Here is a 24,565-nt window from a genome sequence, read left to right as displayed (position 1 = left end):
ACCACAAATGGTAATAACACGGCAGCACCAGCAACAGCGATGGTGATTGGGAACACGACGGAGAGTCGCGATATTGGATTAGAACCATTAACACATTAGTAAAAAAAAAAAAAAAAAAAAAGGAGGGGAAAAAAGGAAGGAAAATAAAATTTTGTATTTTGTTTTTTTTTGTTTTGCTTATGTGTGTTTGTGTGGGGAGAAGGAACTCAACCGCCCCTCTCACCCAAATTCACTCCACCGCTCCTTCTTTCCTTCTTTCTATATGTTTTTTTTATTGTTGTTCTTTCTCTCTCTCTCTCTCTCTGTCGTTATCTTCCCCCGTAATTTCACCTGCAGTGCCCATCGCTGTGTTAGCGATCCCACCACCACCACCACCACCACCTCTTCTTCCTCTTTTAGTTCTCGTCCTTTTCTTTTCTGTTTACTGTAAATTACGCAAACATAACACTATGGGGCTGGCAGTGCTTTTCCTTTAGCCGCAAGTTCTCAAGCTCATCACGGAGCATCTGCATCGTCAGTCGACGCTCCTCGCTGTTCAGCATGGCCACACTGCAGCAGGCGTTAAATGCCGCCGAGTGGATTGTCTTCGCCGATACAGGCGTCTCGCTGAGCACGTCAAGATCAATATCGTCGGCAACAGGCATCCTCTCCGGCAGCGCTCGCCGCCAGAGTTCTCGTCGGAGCTGCTGCGTTGGCAGACGAAAAAGAATTTCCTGCTGAAAGATTAAGGGTGTCGCACGCACATCGATGCTTGATGCTTCTGGGGTTCCTGTTGTTGCAATAAAAATAACGGGACGTGGATAGCGCACGGCATGATAGTAGATAAGCTTCGCCACATGTAGACTCTGTTCAGAGTGATTAAACAACACTTGCGCCTCGTCAAAAACAATAATGGCGCCAAGTTTACGGCCCTCATCAAACACTTCATGCACCTTCAGAGCCCCAACAAGCAACAGTTCTGCCACATTACAAAGGCGTATCGTTGCGGCACACTCATACGCAATTCCTTCCACTGCCAGACTCTTCCCCGTTCCACTAGGACCGTGGAAAAGATACAGTGCCCCTTGATCTACACAATCGTCCTCGTTAAATCCCCACTGTGAAAAGAGTGTGCTGCGGCCCTTCGAAAGCCGGGCCACGGCATCGAGTTGTTTTTGCGTTTGCCGCTCCACCACAAGATCGGCAAGCGACCTCTTTGGAGTGATATACGACTCCGTGGAAGCGCCAGGCGGTTTCTCTGCCGCAAGAAAAAAGCCGCGTAACTGCAGTCGTGCGCCCTCCTCAAAGTCCCGCATGCATAACGTTGGTGTTGATGTCTTCTCTCGCGCCACCGCCCTGTTAAGAGCAGCGAGTGTCGCGTTGCGGATAAGACCACCCGAGAGTTCATAGTTGAGTGCCAATGTGGCGATAGAGACATCTTCGTGCAGTGTAAGGTTACTTGGGAGGTGGGCACGCCAGATTTTTTCCCGCATCTGTTGATCAGGAAGGCGAAACTCCACCATGAGGGAGATGCGGCGATTCATGGCCTCGTCAATCAATTGTGCCTTGTTTGTCGCAAGCACAATCAGGCCATCGTATTTCTCAAACTCGGCGAGAATGGAAGTGACAAGCGGGTTGGTCTCACGGGACTCAAAGATGGATTCACACTCGTCAAAGAACACTATCGCATCGTTTAACTTCGCTTCACGGAAGATAAAACGCAACATCTCTGGAGCCTTAGTGTCGTTCTTAAACTGCAGTAAGCTGACAAGAAGAATACGCTTGTGAAGTTCATGGGCGACTGCATTAGCCAGCATGGTCTTGCCTGTACCACTTGGCCCGTAGAAGAGGAAGACCAGCCCGCCTGTGCTCGTGCCCAGTCCTTCATGGAAACCACAACTCCGCTTGCATTGCTCAAATAACGTATAATGCTGAATCGTAGTAACAACCATATCCGTGGTATTCTTTGGCAGCACAACCTTTTCCATTGGTACAACCGGCATGTAAAGACGTGATCCGGGCACCATTTCCGCCGTCTCCGTCTCCGTACCCATGAGATAATCCACAATCTTGCGATCAATGTCAACAACGTAGTCCATGAGGTCTGTGTTAAAGCAGGTGCGGCCACCACCGTCCAGCGAGAGGGAAAGCACACTGTTCGAGATAAGCGGGCCAGACTGATAAAAAGACCTGCGGGCTGCCACACGCTCCTTTAAATTATCACAAAGGACAAAGAGAATGTAGCCAACAGTCAGCACTCGTTGTCCCTCCCGCATGACATAACGGCCATTAATGGCAATAAGTATGTCATTTGAAACGACATTTCCAATGAGTAACAACATAATGCGCTTTTCAAGATCGGAAAGTTGTAGACGCTGTGAGAGTGCTTCAATACGCGGAAGAAATTTTCCAGCTTTTATTGTTGCTTCGGTGCGGGAACGATGAATAGCCGTAGCAACGCGCACTTTACCTCGAAGTTCTCGAATCATTGCTTCCATCTTTGTCTTTGGTGTAAAAATCGCCTCATCCTCATCCTTTATTTCACTTTCCGCTCCTCGAAGCCGCACAACATTTGCAATCAATTTAAATGACTCGTCCATGTAATCAATGTCGCTTGCATACGGCACATGGAGAGTGGACCCTGTCACAACACAAGAGGTGGACGACGCGACACTGCCATTGCGTCCAGTAGTACCACCACCTTGCTGCGGTTGCTGAAGGTTCGAAAGCAACTTCTGCAGTCGCTCCGTCACCGCCGTCTCAATGTTGCCCTCTTCGCCGATTTGCAGGATGTTCGGGTCAACGACAAGTGCCTCCAGATTGGGCGTGCTGCCACCGCTGGTGCAGTTTGACATCTCCTCCTCGGCGTCCTCGTTGTTTGGCTGATGCGTTGTCTCGGTTTTATCCATCGCCTTTTCACCTGACGTTCCCGCCGCTGCTGCAATGTTTGTATCTTCACGCTCCTCCACGAGAATTTCCGCCAATGCCGTCTTCTCCAGCCGTATCAACTGCTCCTCCGACAGACTGTCCCCTGATAGTGCTGCGATGACCTCCTGCGGCATCGCCAGCCTGCAGTCCATAAAGCTGCTCTTGAGCTTAATATCCGATGTCAGCATTCCCTGTTTTATGTGCTCGCGGTAATCTGCAAGAAAATGCATCAACTGAAACGAATTCAGGTTGTTGTGAAGCGCAAGGGCGGCAGGTGTCAGAGAGCCATTACCGCCGCAATTCAGCGGCCACACGGAACCACAATGGCATACAAGCACATAAGTCAACGTCTCCATTTCGCGGGGCTGAAGCTGCAACTTTTGCGCCACACGAACGACACGGGGTGGTAATCGCATCTTCTGCAGTCTTGTGGTGATGTGAGATGTGTACATGTCAATCGCCACCTTTTGACAGGGGCGACACTGCTGAAAAAGGTCCAACTTCGCCATCGTCACCATGCGAAGCAGTTGCGTGTTGGCATTGGCAAAAACAGAGGTAAGGGCGACCCATTCATTCCAAACATACCGAGACTCGTGTGCTGCAATGAATTCACTGTCATCCGCAAACGGCGGGAGTCGTGCATCTGCGATGCGACGGATGCTCTCCAGCAACTTCTCTTCTCTCTCCTTTTGATGCGGAAACGACTCAACACGGTGCCGCTTCATCTCACTGCCAGAAGTATCATCTTCCGGGAGCAATGACACACGAGAAAGGTAGCCGTTGACTGTGGAAGGAAAAACAAAGGAATTTAACACCTCATAACGTTGGGGCAGTAAGAATTCACTGGAATTCTGCTCCGGTTGCTGCTGCTCTTGTGAAGCGACATCCCCTGTTCCATTCCCGTTAAGCACGGGACGGCTGGCCGGCTTCACGTCATTCGTGACCTGAGCCCCATCATCACTACCCACGCCCGGACCAACGGTCAACGTGGGCGCCAAGAGCGAGATGTAGTGCTGCAGAATCGGGGCAAAGAGGTCAAGCTGTTTATTCATCGCCATCTTCTTCTTTTCTTCCTCCCCAAACTGACTCTTGTTTCCGGCGGCGACCGTGGCAGCCTCGCTGGCCAAATTGGCGTCCGGACTGCGTTGTCTGCGCTGTCTCTTCGCCATACTTATCAGCCGTCGCTCAAACAGACACAGACACAAACAGACACACGCAGAAAGGCACTCACTGGCAGTAAACGACCTCCGTCCCCTATAGGGCTTTTTCCTTCCTTGCACGGCAACAAAAAAAAGCAAAGAAATAGGGAGAAAATCTCGTATTGGAACCTAAAGGAAAGTATATATATGACGCACACAGAGAAGGGAAATAAAAGGGAAGAATGATGACAAAACAAATTCGAGTCCAACTCCCAATGAAGATGGCATTTATCAGTGAGGACAGTCAACATCAGCATGTCCAGTTATCCCACACCTCGAACACGCCTTTGTCTCCAACACCAAATCCTCATCCGCAATGGCGTAATGGAAACGATCTTTCCCTCTTTCCAGTGTTTCTTCTGTTGATTTCTCCTGTGTGGTTCCACATGCCACAGACCGCTCCTGCTGAAGATGTTGCCGAGCATACACCTCAGCCTTCTCCCGCAATGAAACGGGACCCGCTTCAGTGCTCTTCCCATGATTATTGAGCGAGGCGGTAGGACGATCAAAGCGTCCAACAAGCGGCTCTACACCAAAGGTGCAGACCACTCGCGCCATCGCGAGTTGCGTGTCATACGGCATCTCCACCCAACGAATAGGCAGCTGTGGCTCTTGTTGCCACTCTGTTTGCCCTTCTTGTATTTGTTTTTGTTTTTGTTGTTGGCTCCAACAAAATAGTTTTCGAATGTACACAAAAATAACACCCACATCCTCCGGCGCCAATGTCTCGGCGGTGTAGACAAACCTCCATATGGATGCCTCCCGGTCCAACTCGATAGATGTAACGTCGACCAACAAATCATCATGGACAGGCCGCTGAAGGCACACTTCAAGTGTGCGTCTGGCGACTTCGTAACATACCCACCAGTCATCTTTCTCCCCCTTGACGCCGTTGGAAGTTGTTATCTTTGCAAATGCCTCATGGAAGAAGCTGCGGAACAGGAAGCAGTACGCCGAAAGAATCTCCACGTTGGATTCAAACCGCCGCCCACGTACCACAAGCTGCACTCGCTGCGGTTGCTTCGCGGCTGACATCGACTTTGTGCAAGCACACAAACAAATAGACACGCAGATAAGAGAAGAAAGGGCGAAATAAAAGGATATATTTATATACACGCAGAAACAACAATTTTCCTCTTCCATCTCCACCTCCATCCCCCTAAGCACTGCAACTTGAGTCCAGCAGCTACATGGTGAGAATCAAAAGGCACGCACCCAATACATATAATGAAAGGAAAACCAAAACATGTTGCGTCTACTCCATATTCACCCAGTGAAAATCACAAAGTCCTCCTCCTCCTTTTCGCCTCCAGAACTCGCTGCTTCTTATAATCCGTTTGCCTTTTTTTTTTTCTTTTCTCTTTTTTTTGTGTGTATGTGTGTGCTCTATAGTTCTTGATCCTCATTAGACCGCGCGAGAAGCTCCCTCAGAACATGCAGGTTTTTATGGTTCTTAAAGATTGCTGCGGACGCGCCCTTGTCAAGCGGTGTCTTATGCGACGCTTCCACTACATATTGCACTAGTTCGTCCAGAACAAAGGGATCTTCATCAGACTTTGGCGGTGGCGGGGTTACTTCATGAACAACGTCTTCATCCTCATCCTTGTCGTCATCAACCATGATTTCAAATTTGCAAGACGAGTGTTCCTCTACTCCCCGTTGTTGCCTCTTGAACGCGGCCGCGGCACGAAATGTCTTTTTATGCCCAAACAACACGCAGAACTCCTTGGCACGAGTGAGGGAGACGTTGATGCGGTGCCAATCCTCCAAAAATCCCAGTGCCGCCGTGCCATCCAAACGGGACGCGGGATGCAGGGCACGGACGCAGCTGATGAAGATAATGTCCTTTTCCTTCCCCTGAAAACTATCCACTGTAGAAACCTGCAGCTCGCTGCGACGCTCCTCTTGAAGCAGCAACTGCAAAATCGCCTCTTTCTGTGCCTGATAAAATGTAATTATTCCAGTACGGCGAGCAAACTCTTCCGGGGTGAGCTGCAGCATCGCACGGAAGCGACGCATCTGCAACACAACCGCCTCCGCCTCCTGCCTGTTCATCAGCGAGCGTCCTCTACCCCACTCCATGAGTCCATCCTGTACATCCACAAACACAAATCGCGGCACCCTCCCCATGTCTGTTGGTAGGGGTAATGCCTGAGAAGATCCATCGCGCTGCCGCGCCATGACACTCGCATGTGTGAGAAGCCTCTTGCCATAGAAGTAGCGATTCGGGAATGCACAAATGTCAGGGTGCATACGGTACTGCTCACGCAAAAAGTACGAGCGGTGACCCTGGTGCAATAGGCGTTGCAGCAAGCTACGCTTTAGCCCACGCGCAGCGGCGACTTGACAAAGAACCGTAGGCTGCAGTTGTCTGAAGTCGCCAACGAGAACTGCCCGTTTCTTCGCAAGCATTAACGCCTGTAGAACATCGGGTTCCGTGCCCTGAGAGGCCTCGTCCACAATCACCACATCAAAAAGAAAATCCGCCCTTTGCAGCTGACTCAAAGACCCCAACGTGGAGCAAACCACATGGGCCCCAAACAGTACATGATCACGTATATTTTGTCGATTGCTATTCTTCAGCACATCCCCACTTCCATTACGCATCATCCGTCCTGCACTTATGCTGTGCGACGTGTTGGAGACATCCACTAAAGCCTTCACACAGTCGTCAAAAAAGAGAGGCGGCAAGGATTCCAGCACCTCACGGTCAACACTGTCTCGTACACCCACGCGAAGAAGCTGCAAATCCCCAAGTTGGGGGACACGCTTAGCAGTACCCCGCAACCGCAACAACAACTCGTCTACAGCGCAGTTCGACGGGGCGCACACCAATACCCGACGAGCAGTCCTAGGCAAGTAATGCAACAAGTTAAGTGTAAGAGCCGCAATCGTTTGGGTTTTGCCCGTCCCTGGCGGTCCTTCAATAATAAAGAGATCCGGCGGCCTCGGAAGAAGTGAGAGTGGGAGCGGCTTCCCAAGCGCAGTTGCTTCCCATCCTGGTGCAAATGCGAAAAGAACTGCCATAATGGCTCGCTTCTGCCACTCATTAAGGCAATGTTGCAGAACAAGAGCAAGAGAAACTTTCTCCCAGCGCTCGCTCAACACAATTTCCCTCTCAATAGCATGATAATACATACGACTAATTTTAGCTTCCCGATGTGGCTCCAGCAGTGTGCTAGCAAACATCTTCCGTTGAATGTCATGGAGCGCATTCACAGTGGCGAGTGATGGACCAATTGAAGAGAGTCGTTTGATATAAAAATGCGTCTGTGAAGAAGCAAATGCTCGTATTACATGCGAGAAATTCAACGAAATGGTGCCAACCTCATTTTCACCACCAACACCAAGGGAAGCGGCGACAGCAGAAGAAGAAGAAGAAAAGGACGATGCCGTCTTTGTCGCAGAAGTGAATGCCGTGAGCAATGCTGTGCGAGCTCCTGGTTGCAGCGAACTCACAAGACATATCTTTGGAACACATCCAAGCACTCGCCAGGCCTCCGGTATGCTGCAGGCGTTATCATGAAACAGGCGCGGCAATGAGGTAAAGATGTGACGAAGGGGCAACAGAAGAACTGCGACATCGCCTTCTGAAAGGCCCGCACTCAAAGATGCTACCGTTGTCATACTAGGTGTAGATTGCAACACCACACTAAACTGCATACAGGTGGGATCCAGCGGGTTAAGCGTGACATCACCGGTGCACACCACGGACAACCCGTTTTCGGTGGTCCACAACGAGGGAGCAGGAAGGCAATTAATGGTGGAATCCACCGCACGTGCCCGCATTGCCGACAGTGTCGTCGGATGGTCACGTCGCCTCTTCTTTCCAAACTCACGCATGCGACATGACTCCAATATTTCATCAAATTTTTGATGCAACTCGTAGCGCAATTCAAGCGCAATATGAGGGAGAAACGACGCCACGTAAAGGTCACAAGCGGCGTTTGAAGTCGCGGAGAAATGATACGGAATGACAGGTACATCGACGGCTAGACAATGTCGTCCATATCCAATAATATCATCTGTGTTTGGGGGACGCTGCAAGAAATCTGTGTTGCCAGCAATGCGACGGATAGCCTCTAGATTCTTGTTGAGGTTTTCAACACGGAATAACTCATTTACTCGCTTTTCCCCAAGTTTCTGCAAGTGTCTTTGGAGCGCCGTAGGCGGTGGTGATGCTTGTCGCTGGGAAACTAATAGGCTGGCGTCATCTTTTCCCTCCAATCGCAACTGTGGTGTGGCTTGCTGCTGCTGTTGCAACAACCCCCCCTCTCTGCTGCATGGTCCAGTTTGTGCAACCATGAGTGAAGCCAACTCGTCACGCGGACGCCTTACCGCAGATTTCATCTGCGCAACACAAGGGGCGTTGTGTGTTGCCTGATCGCGCTCATCCGCCAGCTCCTTCAAACGCCGTTCCCTGTTTGAGCGACAAATCACTTCTTCCTGCCTTGCCCGTGCGCGGTTCTCCTCCTCCAACTGCATGATTTGTTTCTCCTCAACTTCGTACTGCTGGAGAGATCGATTTTGTTTCGCCATGCTGTCCTCAATGCTCCGTTGCGCGGAACAAAGAATCTCCGCCAACCAGGCCGGAGCATACTCCGTCAGCATGTCCTTTGCCTCCGCCGGTAGCTTTGGTAGAACGCGCAAAAAAGCTTTCAAGAGAGCACTCTTAAAACACTTATCCGATGGAGTCCGCGTTGGCGGAAAGGACATGGCAGCCACATGCAGGACAGCGCGAGCAAATACGGTTGCCGAATAAAAGGAACACTTCTGCACAAGCACAAGTAACAAGTGCTGTGCACATTGACGGAGAGAATTTTGAATTTGGGAGAAGTTTGCCTCATCCCCTGAAGCCGGAATTTCAGCAACTGTCACCGCAGAACTGGTGGTGGAATTTGCAGAGCAAATGAGCATTTGTTTCTCTGTAGTGAGAGGGGGAAGTTGCGTGACAACAAGATCCAGCAGTCGGTCCCACAACGACATTTCTAGTACGCAGACATCCGTCACAAGTGCACACAACCACCACGACATGGTGAGAATCTCTGTTGGCAAATTACTCCAATTACAACTGCACATCACCGGCACCCAGGTCGCACCGTTTTCACGGACGGTCGAGTCCACCTTTGCGTCATGCAGTTTCAACATGTTCTCCTGTAGCACAGGGTCATTTAGAATCACTTTTAGCAACCAGTTCGCCGCGTCAGCGCGGAATGTGTCCTGCGCAAGCAAACTGAAGGAACGAAGAAATAGTGAAGAAAGCACCTCCCCAAGACGACGTGTCACGTGATCTTTTGAGATCATGAACACATGCGCTAGACGAGGAATAGAGGAACCCGAGGAAAGAAGTCGAGAGGCGGCGGCAGAAGAAGTGTTTCCCTGATAGGAAGTATTCGTGTTATCATGATTGTTATGGTAGTAAAAATAATTATTATTGTTACTACTAAAACTATTATTATTATAGTTAAGATTCAAACCACTGCCGCTAACAACGTTACCGTTGCCTCCCATCATCACGGCCTCTTCCCACTGGTGCCGCATTTCTTCCATAGATTCCTCCATAATTTCTGTGATGCGTTGTATGCACTTGCTCAGCACCAACGCCAGCGGCTGCGGTCCATCCTTAAGTGACTTCAGGTGCAGCCAGGCGCAGGCAGACGATTGCTCCATTGTGATATCAAGCACCTCAATTACCCGCAGGAGCAGCGACGGCGAACATGGTGAGTTAGAGGCCGTCTTGCCACCCTGTCGAATAACACTCCGTCGCAATAACGTGGGGATAGTCTCCCACGCTCTCCGTAGGCAGTCCCCAGGTTGTGGCGGTTGGCCGCCGCGGCCAAATAAAACTATATCTGTAAGCAAAAGGTGCCGTAAAAGCATCAAAGTGACTTGCGGTTGTTGAGTTCGCATGGCGACGGCCATTGTTAACTTCACACAGTCCTCTTGAATGGACAGCAGAAACTCATGGTAGTAGTGGGAGGTCGCCAACTCAGGGAGCGTCTCCGCCAACGCCGTCAATAGCCATCGGAGGGCATGCACGGCCGTTTCCATCGTGTAAATTGTGACATCGTCTTGTGCTTCTCCCCTCACTCCACGCAATGCTGTCTGCATGTTAAGCTGTACAGACGCATTCCGCATCAGGAATCGCAGCATCCAACCTGCTGACTTCGCCGGTGGAGAAGAGAGAGTTCCACCGGCGCTTTGTTTCTTTGTTGAATTCGTCGGTGATGGTGGGTCGATGTGTGACGCCAGACACCATAAATTCCGCATGCGCCCTTTGTACCACAACTCATCTTCCCGCGATGACGTCACGGCATGCTTGGAGCTCTCAAAGAGACAATGCACGAGTATCTTTACAAGAGCCCGCTTTGTATCACTGGCAAGTGAAGCAGGCTGAAGCGTTGTGTGGGTGCCAAGCTTAGCATTGAGCATCCCTGCTAACTCCTCCGTTACGGATGACGTCTTTATGTTTATTCCAGTTGCTGATTCGGGTGCTTCCATCGTTGTATTATTATTGTCTGCCGGTTTCATGGTAAGGAGCCAGTAAAGCAACATGCTGCCACCAAGAAGAATAATTGTCGCAGTCGACACACCGCAGAAGAGAACCAAATGTTTATCGCCCGCTGCGAAAGTGCCTTGAAGTAATTGACGCTCAAGCGCCACCAAGTTCGTGTCTAACGCCATAAGAACCGCCAGCAAACTACAAAAACCGTCGGTCACAAGAAGACATGTGCCCTCTTCTTGTACATCCAGCGAAACGCATGTGAGATGTCTAATGGCACACAACAGTTGCATACCTAAAAGCCACACGTGAATTGCAGCGGCTGAAGGCTCTGAAGACGATGATGCCGCAATTTTCACCAGATGCAGAAGTGTCTCGCGTGACCAAATACGAACGGCTTCATTCGGATGAAACGTCAACAGAACGAGTGGCCCCCTGTACTGAGTGCTGCGGGCAACGGCAAGAAGCCTCTCTACAGTCGTTCCTTGCCTCATGGAAGAGGTACAGTGACCGCGAGGTTTTCCCGCACACCTGTCGGACATCACATGCTTCATGGCGTTGCGTATAACCACCGAGCAGGCGGAGCGACTCTGACCCCATACGATGCCATCCGAAATCCGCCGAACCAAACCAGGCAGCCTCTCATAACTAAATGTTTGCGGCGACAACATTTCCTCTTCCTCCTCCTTCTTCTCCTCGTCTTCCTCATCCCCCGTGCCGAGCGTAATGAGTCGGTGATGCACCTGCCCAGTTGCGGTGCGTGGTGCAGCGTCGGTCCAATCTAGTAAAAAACGGACATATGCTAAAATTTCATCGCCCATGAGCTGCGGAAGGGCGTCTTCCATTTTTCCTTTTCTTCGTTGTTGACTTTCCGTCAGCTCAACCTGTCCGTGGAATAAAAGTGGATGAATGCGGGAGGGAGGGAGGGGAAAGGGAGAAGAGGATGGAAAAAACAAAAAACAACAACAACAACAACAACAACAACCCATAAGTGAAGTCAACAAAAATAACAGCAACTGAAAGAATGAGATCAGCGTGCGTGATTCCCACAGATGTGTCGCTGCCACATCTACACCTCTGCCACTCGGTATAGTTGTCCATAGCCGGCCGTTTCGTATCGTTTATGCGTCGCACCTTTAAAAAAAAGCGACGAACACACAAAAACACACACACACAGAGATGCAAAGAGAGAGAGAGAGAGAGAGAGAGAGAACGCTTCCTCATCATCTATGCATAAACAAACAGACAACTGAGAGACAAAAAAAAATGCGTCTCTCTTCTTCTATTTTTCTTCGTGTGTGTGTGTGTGTGTGTGTGTGTGTTTGTGTGTTTCACTGTGCAACGGGCATTTTGTCCACCACCCTACTATGTATCTTAAATGCCGGTGCCACCCACGTACCACATGAGCACTGTGAGCCCACCCACGACTGTGTCCCAATCTTTGCGTTACACTTGCGGTTGGGACAGTAAATGGTGTCCGGCATGACGTCAAGGCCGCCACTCACCTGATGCACCTCACGGCTCTCCTCCGCCACCCACGGGGAGATGTCCGGATCGAGAAAGTAGCTTGTGCAGACATCACCACCCTCCTGCGCTGCGTGAAGCCCTTGCTGCTGCTGTGAAGAGGCGTGACCCCCACCGCGATATTTAAAACCTTTGCTACCGCTGCCAACGGGCTCAGGATAGTGCGGCAGAATCTCGTGGTGCATAAACAAGACGCGTCGACACATGCGGCAGGTGTAGACGTACGATTCTGTTGTGGTCGTTGACAACACCGCAGCAGCGTTGGTGTTCACTTCTGACGGCTGCTGTGGCAACGGCTTCTGTCGCGGTGAATCCATCCGTGTCGTCATGTGGATTTGTTTCACTTTATGATGAAGACATTTTTAATGTCAAAACAGCGGAAAGAAAGAAAACAACAAAAAGGAAAAAAAAAAAAAAGATACATGACAACATTCTCAGATCCCTTCCATACCCAAACAACAACAACAACAACAACAACAACGACATACCTCTCGCACCCATTGAAAGGCAACACCAAACAAAATAATAATGAAGATATTAATCAACATCATCATATTAAACATCAACATCATTAAAATAGTAAAACACAAACACGTATATATGTATGTATATATGGAGGGAGAGAGAGAGAGAAAAAAAAAAAAAAAAATCGCGGCATCCCTGTTGATTTCTACGATATTTCTTTTCCAATTTCCGCATGACTTTCCATATTCATTGCCTCCTGCTCATACTGTGCAATAAATGTCAACAGCTCCTCCGTGATTCTGGCAAGCTTCTCTATGACACCCTTAGCAACCTCCGTGATCTGCAGTGCCGGCCTCGCGTTTTTTGATTCTGTCCCTGTTAAATGAACAGTTGTGGCGCAGGCAAGTCCCATTAGTTGTGGAAGGTGCTGCAGAAACCGAACAAGATAACACAAGTGTGCATCATCAAGCCAGGAAGACCCAAAACCACAAAGGAAACCCTCATGGTCCTTTTCTTTTAATGAGGTAACCTCAACACTTCCGACAATCTTCCGAACGGCCTTCTTGGCATTCCAATCATAAAAGTCTGCCTTCTCCTTATCGTACAGAAGTGTGTGGAGAAAAAGACGCTCAAACTGCTGCTCAATAAGAACAATGCAGTCCATATAAAGCTGTTCCTCCTGCCGCGGGTACTCAAACGGGGTGACAAAGTTTTGACACTCCCGTTTCAATCTATAAAACTCCCTTACGGAACCAGCAAACGCACAAAGAACGGCACGGCAGCTAAATGCAGAGTTATACGTGTGCTGGACGGAATTTTCCTCCTCCTCCTCCTCCTCCTCCTCCTCTTCCTCTTTATTATTATCAGTACCATTTTTGATAGTATCTTTGTTTTCCCCTTTGTCATTATGAGAACGAGTGGATAGGCGAATAATACGTGCTCGAAGCGTCTCGCGGTGAAGATGGTCCGAAACCAGCCGTCGGCGTAAGGCATCTGGTGTTGCAAACACTGGCTGCAGTGCGGTTGGCACAATGGTTGGTGTGATGTAATTCGCAACTGTCACCGCCGGGGCCCGTAGCGGAGGATTTGCAGCTTCGGCCGCCCTTCCCTTCATTGCATATGTTGTTGCAGTCGTTGTAGAGGGAAGAGAAAAAGAAGGGGAAGCTAAAGAATGTGTGCTCGTAACCATTCGCTCATCATCTTGACTGCTGGTAAAATGCAACTGCTGTGATTTTGATGCCTGTGAGAGTAATTGTTGCTGCGATTGTTGTTTTTCCCCCGTGACATATGCGTCAACTCCGGACCTGGTGCCTTTTAGGGCAGGGACGTGACGAATAACAAAGTCGTCAATCTTCTTGTGGGCAAAAGATTGAAAAGATCTCGCAAGCTCCACCCACGACTGCACATTGCTATTAAATCGAACGCAGTTGGATACCATCAGCTCCACGTCATTCCGCAGCAGCACCAACGACTCTGCAATGGTGCTGCCAAAGACAGACGACGGGGACGCATCACTCGCCAACAATTGCCTGCGCTTCGATTGCGTCTGTGGCTCCGGATTTTTTGATGTTGTTGTTGGTTGCGGAATTCCCAAATAATACCCACTTGCCGCACGTTCTCTGAGAATGGTAAGGTTCATCTTCACCGGGCACACCTCCTCGTATGACTTCTTCAGCTCCGGGTATTTCTCCACCACGTCCACCGCGAAGGCCCCCTGATCCTCGCGGCGGTTCAGCGAGTCCACTAGCCTGACCATCTCCGCGCTAGTCGCAGAGGGACCGTCCATTTCACCGGAGCGACTCTTGTCACCACCTCTATGCTGCTGTGGTTTCTGGGAGCCATGGACGCCTGACGTGTCCTTGGACTCAACACGCTGTCGCTTTCCACGACTCGTCTCCGCCGCGGTGGCGGTGACAGCAGACAGTCGCAACGACGATAGACGGCGTCCCCCGGCCTTTTTTGTAACGTACGCGTCAATCTGCTCTTTCGCAAATGCCTCAAATCGCTCGGCAATATTAGCTAGAGGCCCCTTCGTGCCGTTAAAGCGGTAACAGTTATTCACCATCAACTTAATGTCTTCCCGTAGAGCTGTGAGGTTCACGTCGTAGCTGTATGCCTCATTGGCGGCCTTCTCCGCGGCAGTCGCAAGGTCACATCGCTTTGGACATACCCGCGTGTACTCCTGTTCAAGGTGAGGGTACGCAACTAAGACGTCCATTGAAAAAAGACCCTCATCCTGCGGCCGGTCGAGAGATCGCACCAACGCGACAATTTCTTCTTCCGGGTAAAACTTTTGCCGCCTCTCCTCCATGTACGTTCCCCTTCCCCTCCCGCCCCTCCTTTCTGGTGATAAAGTTACTGTATGTATATATATATATGTATCTGTGTCCCTGTGTGTGTGTTTTTGGCTTTTTTTTTGTTTTTTTCCCCTTTCTTGATCAGTCGGCTTCTGGCCTTGCCCAAAGAGAAGTGTGGACGGCAATCTTACACACGCCCCTGACCACAATATATAAAATTCCATGGCAAAAGTAAATGAGCAAAGCGGTCCGAAATTATAATAATAATAATAAAGCAAAAACAAAATAAAAAAAAAAAGAAGGCACCCAAAAGGGTTGTGCGTACATTTCACATGCATCCCAATACAAATCAATTCACTTACATCAGAGAAAACATCCATGTAATGATGTATGAAACCGTTTTATGTAAAGAAAGAAAAAGAAAGAGAGACCCACACCCTTTTGCGTTAACTACCACTATTCCCAATCACCTTCAGAGAAACATTATATAAAAAAAAAAAAAAAAAAAAAAAAAAAGAAAAAAAAATTAAAAAAAAAAAAAAGAAAGAAAAATAAATACATTTTTTTCTTTCCTTTTCTTTTGTTTTCTCCAGTCCCATTGAAATTATTACGATACCCTACTGTACACACACATATTTATCTATATCTTTATATATATATATATATATGTTGACAATCTCTTCTATGCTCTCCATGCAATCTCTCTCCCTCCCTCTCTCCCCTCTCTCTCTTCAATCTCGCTTCATTGATATACGGAAGAGACAATAATTTATGAGAGGCGGAGGCAGAGGCGGAGGGAGGGGGGGAAAGGGATACAAATACAAAATTCGAAAAGTTTACTCCAGATATAGATATAGATAGATAAATAAGATAGAGAAATAGACAAAATAAATAGAAATAATAATAATAATAATAATAATAAATCAGATAAGTTTCTAACTACGGCTAACAAATCCCTTCATATGTATTGCGGTTTCTAGTTTATTATGCCCATATATTCCATCCTTCTCCTCTGTAAGTGTGCATCACTGCTGAAACTTCACCTTCTTCCGTAATGAGAAGGAAAGAGTCAACAAGCTCAGCCAGCACACTGCTGTACTCGGGACGAAATACAATGGGATCTCCTATGCTAATAAGACGTTCCTCTGGTGTGCCATCTAACACCATCACGCCCACCTCAAGATCATCATCAATGTCTGCACCATGACTGTTTATGGATTGCAGCTGTGGTGGGTAGACTGGGATGGCACCCGAAAGATTATGCCCAAATCCACTGCAAATGACTATTCGATGTGGTGCCACTCGTGTCACAGACAATGCAAAATACAATGATGGCTTAAAGGGAGAATCAACGTAGCAATCCAGTTGATGTCCACACAACAATCCCGCACCCATACATACCTCAGCAAGAGTGCTATCCTGTGCAGAATATACCAGTGACACACTGCTTCCACCACTCGTCAGAAGATCTTCGGGGTGACACCTTTTTCTTGTACCCTAATCGTTGAAGAATCGACATACAGCGCATTTGAAGATTCCTTGATACATACTGCTTGTACCACTGCAAGAGTGGGTACCGTAAAAACCACCGTGCTGGAGTACATCCAATGGCGTTGGGTAAAACGTTAGGGGCAATATCCATTTGTGACAGTTGCCCATTTTCATATGTCCACAACCCTCGAATAACAAATTGAACCCCAACCGGCAACTTCTCCTTCGATAGTTTCGCATTAAATTCCCCTACTTTGCCGCAGAATTGCGTCACTTGACGAGGACTACAAAGTGTTTGTGGTTCCTCGCTGCGCCAAAAACATTTCTTCAAAGAGTCACCCGAGAAATCAATACGGACCATCAATTCAAAGTGCAGTGACTCCACTGCATTGTCAAAGCCCAATCGGGTGTACCCACGATCCGAAATCCACGCCTTGGCGGCATTCCAGAGTAATTCCAACTGTTCCACCGCATCTACCACCACCAGACAACGTACCTTTGAAGAGAAATTGAGAGTCATAGCCTCAACGTAGCGATCGGCACTCAGCGCATCCAAGATTGGTTGTCCTAGCAACAAGGAGGAAAAAGTCCCACGCCGTGCCCACAGAAGTGTCTCTGCAGCGGTGGATGTAAGCAGACCAGAAACAAATGGCCTTCCAGGGGAAATAATATCATATTCTGGGCATGGGACAGCATATTTCTCCATCAACGCTGCCGCACGCTCCAGCAACTCCGGACACCGCACGCCTTTGGTAGACAATCGCACCTGTTTATTGTTTTTCAGCAAGAGCGAAACTACCGCACGAACATTTGCTTCAAAGTTGGTATTATCTACGAATACAACAGGGCAGGAGACGGATGGAGTTGAGGTTTCAGTCGCACCTGACCAAGTCCCTGCAGAGGAAGAAGCCCGTGCCACTCCTGGCTGCACCGCCAAAGGCTTGGCGGTATCCTTCGCCGTGTGATCATCGTCGTCGCGGTGTTGGTGTTGGTGAAAATCCCTCGCAGAATCATTTTTTCTGAGAGAGGCATAAAATAGCGACACAGCGCGAGGGATGACAAGTCGAGCACGAGACACGCAACACGCGGCACGATACTTTGTGATGGCATACACGGAATACGCTCCAGAGAGGACGGCTATGGCTAAAAAAGAGAAACGTCCAAAAGAGTACATTTCCGCCTCGCCGTGCCTCCTATTTTCTTTACCTGTTTATTATTATTGTTGTTATTTCACTCTTTTTCTCTTTTACACAAAAAAAAAAAAAAACAAAGAAAACAAAAACAAAAAAAACTGACCCACAGAATTTCCCCCTTCTCCCTCTCCTTTCCCTCTTCCACACCAATAAGCGTTTGCCTTTCTGAACTATTTCTTTTTTCCCTTTTGCTTCACCTTTTCTTCCCACCCACCCACTTCTTGTCCTTCACTCTTCTGTTATATTGACAACTGCAAGGAGGGACCCCACACGCACACCTCCAAAATTCGTTAAAGAGAAAAAAGAAAAACAAAAAACAAAAAAAAAAGTCAATAAACGCAAAGAATATGCACAACAACAACAATTTTAAGCCACATGTGATTCGTCAAGAGGATAGAGAAAAGAAGAAAAGATATATATATGTATAAGAAAGATGGTTACAGTAAAAACTGCCGGAGTTCGCCCCAATGTGGGTATGTACCCGACACAAGCATGAGTTTTCCTTTGGCCCATAATAGCAGAGGTCGCTAATTACGATGAAGCGATAAGTTGATGGAGGCGTTGAACCTCTTCCTTCGTCAAAACCACAACACCCATGCCACCAGTTTGCCCCTTCGCCGTTGATGGACGTGTGGAAGCGGCGCTCTGAGAACGCAATCTCCTCGGAGTGGTTCGGAAGCTGTCTGCCCTTCTTGTCCCTGCTGCCATCGTCATTACGGTCGCCGCTGTCGAGATTGTTGTATTGTGAGTCATTAACGAAGAAGAAGAGGAGTAGGGTCGATCCCGCGGTGTGGTCATCAGTCGACTGGTGGCACGGTTTGACAACAAACCCCCCGTGGGGTTTGACCGTATCGTCGTGGCTGCCGAAGAAGGACGAAGAAGTAACGGTGGCTGTCGCCTTGTGCTGGTAACGGTATTCATTGATAATTTTTTCTTCGGTGTGTGTGTGCCCGCACCGTACATACACCACTCAGGTCGCCGTGGGGTGTTGTAGCCGCTCCAATTGCGGTCGAGGACTTTCAGTGGACTTGCAAACAGTGTGATGGGCAATGAGTCGCTGTCGCACACGTTACAGTCACGTGCTGTGACGGTTTCGTGTGATTCACTTTTTGCGATCACGCTGGTGCATTGCCCTTGTGTACCTTTGTTTTGCCGCACCAAGGGCACATCGCTGCTAACAGATGATGCCATGGTTGGGGCGCTTCCCAAACAATAAGGGCCTCGAACAAAACTGCAGCGGCGACGGTCAAACGACTGCTCATAGAGAAGAGCCGTTTCCCGCCGGCGTGCCGCACGAAGACGCTCAGCCGTTGTGCGTGGCGCAGATTCATCGCCCGACATTTTAACGATACAGTAATAAGAGGTTTTCTCTCTCTCTCTCTCTCTCTCTGTGTGTGTGTGTGTGTGGAAAGGGTGGGAAAATAAAAGAAATACACCACACAAATTCTTCTATGCAAGGAGGCAGTAGGACTTTCCTTCTATGGTATTCGCTGACGGATGCTCTAATTACCGCTAACGACGCAAACGCACATGTTTCAACGTGCCAAAAATCATCCAATGTCATGTACATAGAAACACAAGAAAGTAAAAATAAAATAAAATAATTGAAAAGCATAAAGAGATAAAAGGAAGGGAGAAAAAAAAAAAGAAAAAAGAAAAAGCAGAGCAGCACAGAAAGAAAATAAAATCATCACAAGTCTACATGTGTGAGTCTTACTCCGTATAATTCCAGCAGTAAATAGCCCCATCGAAAAAAAAAGGCATTACAAAATAATAATAATAATAATAATAGTAATTATAATAAACAAAATAAAAGGAATATCGTGGCGGCGCACACGCTCAGCACCGCCGCACACGTTTTATTGCGTTTCAAGGAAGCATCAGACCTAATGCCTGTTTCTTTTCATCTTCGAGAATGTCGTTGTCGGTGTGCCTCTACGGATTGAATCAAATCCTCCTTCTCGATGCATCCATCCCATGAGATGCCATTCACCCACATCATTGTTTTAAGCTCCCGCACCGTCATGGACTCCATCGCCTCACGAGTGGAGGGAATCGGAATCGTTGCCACACCCTCATCCTTCGAGCCAAAGCCATAAGAAGATGCACCCGAAGTGTCTTCTTTTTCAGCAGCAGTCGGGATCGGCGAATTTGGCTTCGGAAAACTATTGCCCCTCGCCCATGACCGATAAAATACATCGGGGAGGATCATGTCTGCCACGCGCGCTGCCCGATTAACGTACGACGGGAACTTCTTCAATTTAACCTCCGGAAACTCTTTACTGATAGCATGACAAAACGCACGAGAGAAGTGATTGCAATTGCGCTGAAAAATATGATAGTTGGAGGCGGACCAAAGTGGGCTCATTTTCCTCAACACGGCATAAATACGTGACGGTTCTGTGTCCGGCGGTAGGTATCCAAGCACGATGCTTTCCTTCAGCATTTGCCGAGGCAACACAGTTTTCGGCCGTGAGGGGAAAATACCACAGACATGCGATGAACAACTAGCACAGCCTGCAAATGACCACTCTGTACCAAAGACCTCCACACCGGTATGGTACACGCCGAGGCCAACCCACTCATTCAGACTTCGCGATTCGCGGACGCTGCGTCTCTGCAGATTGTAGACGTTTAGTACAACAGCCACCCCCTCCCTCCTCCTCTCAGTAGTAGTAGGGGCATTGGATGAAGATCCTGCAGGAACGGTGCTTGAGAATGAGGGTGGAAACCCAGGAGCAGCGGTGGAGGAGGATGAAACCGCTGGCCCATTGCCTTTCGACGAATTCTTTCGCTTTTCTGCTACGCCACTCGTCGATAACACCTGTTTTGATTTTGAATCACAAAGACCCATATTTCCAGCCACCACTGGCCTTCACTATTACTCGTCCTCTTCTTCTGCTTTTCCTTTTTCCCTTCCAATCCCTCCTCGTCGTTGTCTGTTGGTTGCGTCGTGCAGTAAGAAAGAAAGGAAAAAAAAAAAAAAAGGCGCTTGTAATGTGCGTCTGTACTTGCGGCCGTCCTTGACCGAGTATCCTGGATACACTAGCATGGAGTGATGGGCAAACAACAGACATGAAGGCACAGAAAGCATTTCAAGAGAAGAGAGCGAAAAGTGGAATCTCCAGTGAAGCAACATGTCATGTCATGGACCGGTCAGATGAAAGCCATGAATCCTCAGCAGCTTCTCGGCCATGTGAGATACCGCTGGTGACCATCTGCCCAGAAATATTCATTGCGTACAGAACAAATAAAAAGGGAGTGGCAATATACACACAAAGAGAATAAGTACAAGAAAGGTAAGGAGAAACATATATATGTCGATAGTTCATAAAATGATGATAACGATAAACAAATGTCTTCCGTAAACGCCAATAAGAACCGGACGCTACGGCTGACTTCATATTGTAATAATACGCAAAACAACAACAACAAAAAAAAAAAAACAATACAAGACGAATAAGAGTAAAGTAACGGAAATGGAAAGAGAAGGCAAACAACAACAATAAAAAACAACCACACGCCTATTGGCACGAACACCACATATATATTCATTACACGTACTCACCCATCCATATATATATATGTATGTGCAAAGTGTTATTGGGATGGAGTGCTGTCCTTCTCGGTTTTGCTGTCATTGGGTGCCTCGCCGCCACAGTAAAGCAACGCCCACGAGCTAAAGGCACCAGGGGGCGGGAGCGACACGCCGGCAGCTTCTGCAATCGTCTCAAAAGATGCCGGTGTGTCGGGTAATAATTCCCTACGAGAGTCGACAGGTATCTTTTTTTTTCCACTCCTCACAAATTCCGTTTCCCCTTCCGAAAGAATTTCCCGCAGCGTTCCCGGCACGTTTTGAAGAGGTGGTCGAAGAGACTCAATCTCCGGCCGCTGTCCAAAGACAAAAGGTTCCGCTACCGTGAGACGATGAACCCATTTACTGCCATCCACGCGACCTCGTTCTTCCTTCATGCGGGCAATCTCCCTGGCGCGCTCTTGCCGCTGCAAAAACTCTTCCACACCTGGTGCTGTCATGAAGGCAGATCCAGACGCATTTCCCGAGTACCCGTGTATCTTTGGGCTAAATGTGTACTGCGAGTAATCCTCCGCATGCAACGTACGTTTTTCCTCCAACTTTTGTTGCCGTCGAATCTGCCAAAGAGCATTGCGTTTCTGTACCCTTAACACGGACCCTCCTCGTACTGTCGTGAAGAAGTCACCCTGATTTGCGGTGTTCCCGACATCTCCCGGGCTGCGTGGATTGGCACTTGCCTGCCGAACTGCGATCTGCCGAGAAACACTGCCCACGGACTGTCGCTGCCCCGCTGACGGGGTCAACTCTGTCTTCATAAATTCTTCCTCTTGCGCCAAATTCCGTTCCATTCCTTCTTGTGCCTTCACGCCAGCGCCTGTCCCTCGCATCACAATATCGTCCATATTGTTTTCATCCGCGTCAGCAGCGTTGCCATCATATCCGTCCGTGTTTTGCATCCGCATCTGCTGACGCCGAATCCACGCGGCGTTGGCGTTGAGCTTCTCACGCTGCCGTACAAGTAGCTCATCAGCTGAATATGCTTCCATGAATTCGCCGAACTTTCCCACAGAGTGGAATAATAATAATAATAATAATAATAATACTAAAGGAAAGAGAGAATGAGAAAGCAATAAATAATATGAATACCGAAAGCAGCAATTGCCCCTCCCTGCCCCTCTTTTGCAACGACACGCAAATTCAAAAAAAAACAAAAAAAAAGGTAAGGTCAAACCATACCCCTCTCCTCACTCTTTGTTTTATTTTCTTTTTTTCAATTTGACTGTATTCAAAACTGTCTTCGGGAAAGTGCACCGTGCCATGTGACGGTACGCCTCCCAGTAATGACTGGAGACCATTGTGTGTCCGCCATGGCGAAGAAGAAGATGTGGCACCTCGTACAGTGGGGCCTGGAACAGGCACATGTCAACAAAACCATATGCCTTCGCTACAAGTGGTCAAATTTGTATGGTCTCCTACGCGCGCTGGCAACATGCCACTTCATTCCGCTGCGCCCAAAGACAGTTGCAAGCGTTCCCATGCAGCTTGCCAACCGCCGTCCAATGCGTGCGGTGCTGCTCTTCTGTCTTTTCCAGTGCAAAATAACCCCCAAAAGGAAGATGAAAAGGCAGCGGCCAGCCCCAGACTGCACTTAATATGCCTCAAAGACCCTAGCACGGTTGCTCTTCATGAAGTACTCATCCCCCTTCATTCAGTGCGTCTCCATGGCTTCCCTCCGGCACCTTTTCTCTTCAACTGCCGCTCCCTTCAATACACGCCGTTGAGTTCAAAAGATTAAGGGCGCACATGCGTGCGTGAGCCCACATAACACACACATATAAAAGCGCATGCGGAAAAAAAGAGAGAGAGAGAGATGGAAGGGGAGATGTGCAGAAAAGTATGTATTTAAGCTTTGGCAGCAAAAACAGCAAAAAAAAAAAAAAAGTTAAAAAAAAAAAGACAAAAAACACAATATGGAACGGTAAGAATCCATTTCTGATTAGGGAGTAGGCATCTTCATGAGCCTGCACAGGAATAATAAGTAATAAAAAAAAGGTGGGGGGGACGCAAACAGTCTTAGCATAAAAACCAACAAAAGGAAGAAAAAAATGTGTGTGAATGTTGTTTTTCTTTTTTTTTTTCCAATTTTGATGCCAATGCCAGCACACAGAAAACAAACAGATGCGTATTCATATATACATATACGTATACACATATATATGCCTGTGTAGGTGTGTGCTTTTGTATAAGAGCTCTCAAACAACGAGTAGCTCCTCCATTCTCGTCTTAATTAAGCGGTTTCCTTTTCTTGTCTTCTCATATTATTAGCACCGTATTTTTCCATTTTACCCCGCCGCTGTGTGCCCTCTTCTGCTCTGCAGCAGCAACTGATCCGTCTTGCTTTTCGCCAGTTCGTACACCACCATTGCCGCACCGCTCACAGGGCCCGCCCTCACCAGCGACACCCCAATTCCCCGGTACATTGCGGAAATCTCCCGCCTAAAGATATCCGTCACCTGCAAGAAGCCAATGTTGCGGGCCTGTACAATTGTTTTTATGGTGTCAAGTGGATATAGGAGGGTCCATGTAGCCATGGAGGCAATGCTGCCTGCAAGGAATGCTGATTGACTCGTAAAATACTCCGTGGAATCTCCCACTATGACGGTTGCGCGAGGACCCCATTTTTGCTGCGAAAACACACTAAAGAGCTCACACAACCACCGCCTACTTGCATCGTACAAACCCAAATAGCAACTGGCAAAAAATATATCCTTCACGACATGGTACCGAAACCCACGATAATATCCACAAAAACCCTCATTGCGGTAAATATCAATTGCACACGTCCAGGCATTTTTTGTGACGCAGCGAGTAGAAAACTGTGTTTGGATCTTTATGACATGCATCGGGCAACCAATAATTGTTCCAAAGCCACCCGCAATTGCCCCTGAACGAAACGGCGATGCCCCTATCCATGCAAATATTTTGGAGAAAGTACAACTCACGTACGATGGGGAGGCCCCATGTGATGTTCGTTGAATATCATGTTGCCGAAACGTGTCCCACACAGCAAACTGCAAACTACGCTTTGTTGCTGACATCACCAAGGGTGGAGTAACACCACGGTACAGACTCCATGCCCCCTCTGCACGGGTCATGCTCCAAATTGTGCACACAAAGGATCGGCTTGCTCTGGGACCCACAGCTTGCATGCGGGTCTTGGCGGTATCAAGCGGATGTCCTAGAGCGACCGTTGTTAATCCTTGCGCCGCCCCGGGGAGGAACGTTAAAATCATCTCCCCATCCATTTAATCGCAGTTTTCTACATTTATTGGAAAAAAAAAAAGAGGCGGATAACACGACAAGATGACAAAAAAAAAAAAACAAAGAAGAATTCACTCACTTCTAGAGTCAATATGGCCAGTCCATAAAAACTAAAAACGCAACTACACACA

General features: G+C 48.3%; 9 protein-coding genes and 1 pseudogene across 9 annotated transcripts, besides 32 other annotated features; all 10 read right to left on the bottom strand.

The window, feature by feature from the left end:
- Positions 1-11,738: part of a sequence feature (heterozygous, non-Esmeraldo-like haplotype) that runs on past the window's edge.
- Positions 101-149: a sequence feature (T-rich).
- Positions 282-304: a microsatellite.
- Positions 360-382: a microsatellite.
- On the bottom strand, positions 432-4,076 carry Tc00.1047053510359.170 (AAA ATPase, putative; the record flags this gene model as incomplete). Its single annotated transcript, XM_816646.1, has 1 exon — positions 432-4,076. The coding sequence occupies one exon, from the start codon at positions 4,074-4,076 to the stop codon at positions 432-434; it is 3,645 nt and encodes a 1,214-aa protein (XP_821739.1).
- On the bottom strand, positions 4,338-5,261 carry Tc00.1047053510359.160 (hypothetical protein, conserved; the record flags this gene model as incomplete). Its single annotated transcript, XM_816645.1, has 1 exon — positions 4,338-5,261. The coding sequence occupies one exon, from the start codon at positions 5,259-5,261 to the stop codon at positions 4,338-4,340; it is 924 nt and encodes a 307-aa protein (XP_821738.1).
- Positions 4,740-4,769: a microsatellite.
- Positions 5,449-5,475: a microsatellite.
- Positions 5,493-11,597, bottom strand: Tc00.1047053510359.150 (hypothetical protein, conserved; the record flags this gene model as incomplete). The annotated part of the gene is made up of 1 exon (XM_816644.1): positions 5,493-11,597. One exon carries the CDS (start codon positions 11,595-11,597, stop codon positions 5,493-5,495), a length of 6,105 nt encoding a protein of 2,034 aa, XP_821737.1.
- Positions 9,497-9,573: a microsatellite.
- Positions 11,281-11,322: a sequence feature (GA-rich).
- Positions 11,567-11,593: a microsatellite.
- Positions 11,739-11,944: a sequence feature (areas merged during assembly that could not be assigned to a particular haplotype. This can correspond to areas where the two haplotypes were merged or to regions with more than two copies in the genome that were merged during assembly.).
- Positions 11,794-11,820: a microsatellite.
- Positions 11,903-11,938: a microsatellite.
- Positions 11,940-12,461, bottom strand: Tc00.1047053510359.140 (hypothetical protein, conserved; the record flags this gene model as incomplete). Its single annotated transcript, XM_816643.1, has 1 exon — positions 11,940-12,461. The coding sequence occupies one exon, from the start codon at positions 12,459-12,461 to the stop codon at positions 11,940-11,942; it is 522 nt and encodes a 173-aa protein (XP_821736.1).
- Positions 11,945-24,565: part of a sequence feature (heterozygous, non-Esmeraldo-like haplotype) that runs on past the window's edge.
- Positions 12,513-12,549: a sequence feature (T-rich).
- Positions 12,587-12,617: a microsatellite.
- On the bottom strand, positions 12,803-15,274 carry Tc00.1047053510359.130 (hypothetical protein, conserved; the record flags this gene model as incomplete). Its single annotated transcript, XM_816642.1, has 1 exon — positions 12,803-15,274. The coding sequence occupies one exon, from the start codon at positions 15,272-15,274 to the stop codon at positions 12,803-12,805; it is 2,472 nt and encodes an 823-aa protein (XP_821735.1).
- Positions 13,416-13,450: a microsatellite.
- Positions 15,147-15,192: a sequence feature (AT_rich).
- Positions 15,384-15,450: a microsatellite.
- Positions 15,455-15,483: a microsatellite.
- Positions 15,527-15,562: a microsatellite.
- Positions 15,594-15,625: a sequence feature (GA-rich).
- Positions 15,738-15,790: a microsatellite.
- Positions 15,791-15,816: a microsatellite.
- Positions 15,879-17,561, bottom strand: Tc00.1047053510359.120 (annotated as a pseudogene).
- Positions 17,638-17,676: a microsatellite.
- Positions 17,871-17,906: a microsatellite.
- On the bottom strand, positions 18,110-18,919 carry Tc00.1047053510359.100 (hypothetical protein, conserved; the record flags this gene model as incomplete). The annotated part of the gene is made up of 1 exon (XM_816641.1): positions 18,110-18,919. The coding sequence occupies one exon, from the start codon at positions 18,917-18,919 to the stop codon at positions 18,110-18,112; it is 810 nt and encodes a 269-aa protein (XP_821734.1).
- Positions 18,946-18,968: a microsatellite.
- Positions 19,149-19,265: a sequence feature (T-rich).
- Positions 19,348-19,382: a microsatellite.
- On the bottom strand, positions 19,482-20,432 carry Tc00.1047053510359.90 (hypothetical protein, conserved; the record flags this gene model as incomplete). Its single annotated transcript, XM_816640.1, has 1 exon — positions 19,482-20,432. The coding sequence occupies one exon, from the start codon at positions 20,430-20,432 to the stop codon at positions 19,482-19,484; it is 951 nt and encodes a 316-aa protein (XP_821733.1).
- Positions 20,997-21,094: a sequence feature (T-rich).
- Positions 21,179-22,159, bottom strand: Tc00.1047053510359.80 (uncharacterized protein; the record flags this gene model as incomplete). Its single annotated transcript, XM_816639.1, has 1 exon — positions 21,179-22,159. One exon carries the CDS (start codon positions 22,157-22,159, stop codon positions 21,179-21,181), a length of 981 nt encoding a protein of 326 aa, XP_821732.1.
- Positions 22,188-22,219: a microsatellite.
- Positions 23,040-23,077: a microsatellite.
- Positions 23,304-23,331: a microsatellite.
- Positions 23,456-24,418, bottom strand: Tc00.1047053510359.69 (mitochondrial carrier protein, putative; the record flags this gene model as incomplete). Its single annotated transcript, XM_816680.1, has 1 exon — positions 23,456-24,418. One exon carries the CDS (start codon positions 24,416-24,418, stop codon positions 23,456-23,458), a length of 963 nt encoding a protein of 320 aa, XP_821773.1.

This window comes from Trypanosoma cruzi, genomic scaffold (genome assembly GCF_000209065.1).
Source record: "Trypanosoma cruzi strain CL Brener 1047053516723 genomic scaffold, whole genome shotgun sequence".
Taxonomy (NCBI): Eukaryota; Euglenozoa; class Kinetoplastea; order Trypanosomatida; family Trypanosomatidae; genus Trypanosoma; species Trypanosoma cruzi.
This window is presented reverse-complemented; position numbering and strand designations above follow the sequence as displayed.